This window comes from Penaeus monodon, chromosome 32, assembly GCF_015228065.2.
Source record: "Penaeus monodon isolate SGIC_2016 chromosome 32, NSTDA_Pmon_1, whole genome shotgun sequence".
NCBI lineage: Eukaryota > Metazoa > Arthropoda > Malacostraca > Decapoda > Penaeidae > Penaeus > Penaeus monodon.
In genome coordinates this window covers 31302559-31303793 of record NC_051417.1, presented here as the reverse complement: position 1 = coordinate 31303793, position 1235 = coordinate 31302559, and the positions used below count along the sequence as shown (strand labels likewise).

The window sequence follows — 1235 nt, the reverse complement described above, 5'->3', positions numbered from 1 at the left end:
ACTGTAGCTCTCTCCCCGAAGGTCTATTTAAGCAAACACTGAGGTGTTTGAGGCATCAGTCATCCAGTGAACACCATCGAGTGACGACTTACTCTGCTGCTTGACTTGTCCTGTTTCTAAAGCTTTTGCGTTATACAATGGCCGCTCACGGTATGGTCAGCGCTTAATGTGTACAGTATATGCGAATACGTACCTGCGTATTTGGGTGTGAAAATACTGTACAGTATTCATACGTCTTTTTAACACTGTACATGTGATATGTGAATGATAAGTTTATATGCTTGGGTATTGGAAACTTAAAGAACTAGTGAGGTTTGTTCTGTTCTAAAATGAAACATGCTTCAGCTTGCACGGTGAAATTATATATGTTTGACTCTCAGACGTTCAAAGAAGTTTCTTTTATGTGGGTTTATCTCTCTCCACACACACATATAAGTTTTGTTTGTCTTGTTTCTGCTAAGTATTATCACCGTCATCCTCATCTTCCTGAAAAAAAGGCAACCATTGAATCATCCTTTTGCAGGAATCACCTTCGCCGCCCTCCTCCTCGCCCTGGCCGCCCTCTCGCACGCAGCTGATACCACCCACAAAGACGACGCACGACTTTTCTACGACGACAAAGACACCTCCGTCACCATCGGCGTCGAGAGCCTCATCTACATCGGGGTCATCTTCGTCGGCATACTCTTGTTCTCGTCTCTCCTGGGCCTCTTCGGGACATCGGCCAAGGTTGCTCAGCCCTACGATTACGCCCCCGCTACGTGAGTTTCGCCTCGTCTGAGGAGGCTCTATATTTCTGCAATTGATCTCTTTGTAAATAAGCTTTGGATATTGGTATTTACTTTATATGAATGCATAACTGTATAAATTTTATATTGATTCTAATCTCAATTTCAACAGCGGTTACGGTGCCTCTGCCCCAGTTTACGATGAGAAGACCACCTTCTCCGTTCAGCAATTAATTGATGATGCTGTCAACAAGTTCCAGTAGAGACTTCGAGCATTAATGTATATTCGAGAATAGAAAATACTTACAGAAAGAAAACCCTGTTACTATGATTATTTATTTTCAGTTTTCTGTGATTTTTTTCTTCTGATCGTCACAGGAAACAATAGAATCCGTGATTGATCTGTCGATCTATTTGCTATATTCTATTTAATTTATACTGTAAATAAATTGTTTAGTTTATGTGCTATTTTTTGGCTGCCCTTCTGATGTAAAATGAATTCGTTTG

General features: G+C 41.1%; 1 protein-coding gene across 2 annotated transcripts in view; it reads left to right on the top strand.

Annotated features, from left to right (window-relative positions):
- LOC119593799 overlaps positions 1–1189 on the top strand; it is a 4222-nt gene extending 3033 nt beyond the window's left edge. Inside the window, exons 1-3 of one of the 2 annotated variants that reach the window (XM_037942826.1) lie at positions 60–150; positions 524–761; positions 901–1189. In XM_037942826.1, the coding sequence (XP_037798754.1) occupies positions 138–150; positions 524–761; positions 901–991 (342 nt within the window). In that variant the 5' untranslated portion in view covers positions 60–137 and the 3' untranslated portion in view covers positions 992–1189. Of the gene's footprint in view, positions 1–59; positions 151–523; positions 762–900 lie in introns of those variants that run through there. The other variant, XM_037942825.1, reaches the window with a different exon arrangement.
- Positions 1190–1235: the final 46 nt, after the last annotated feature.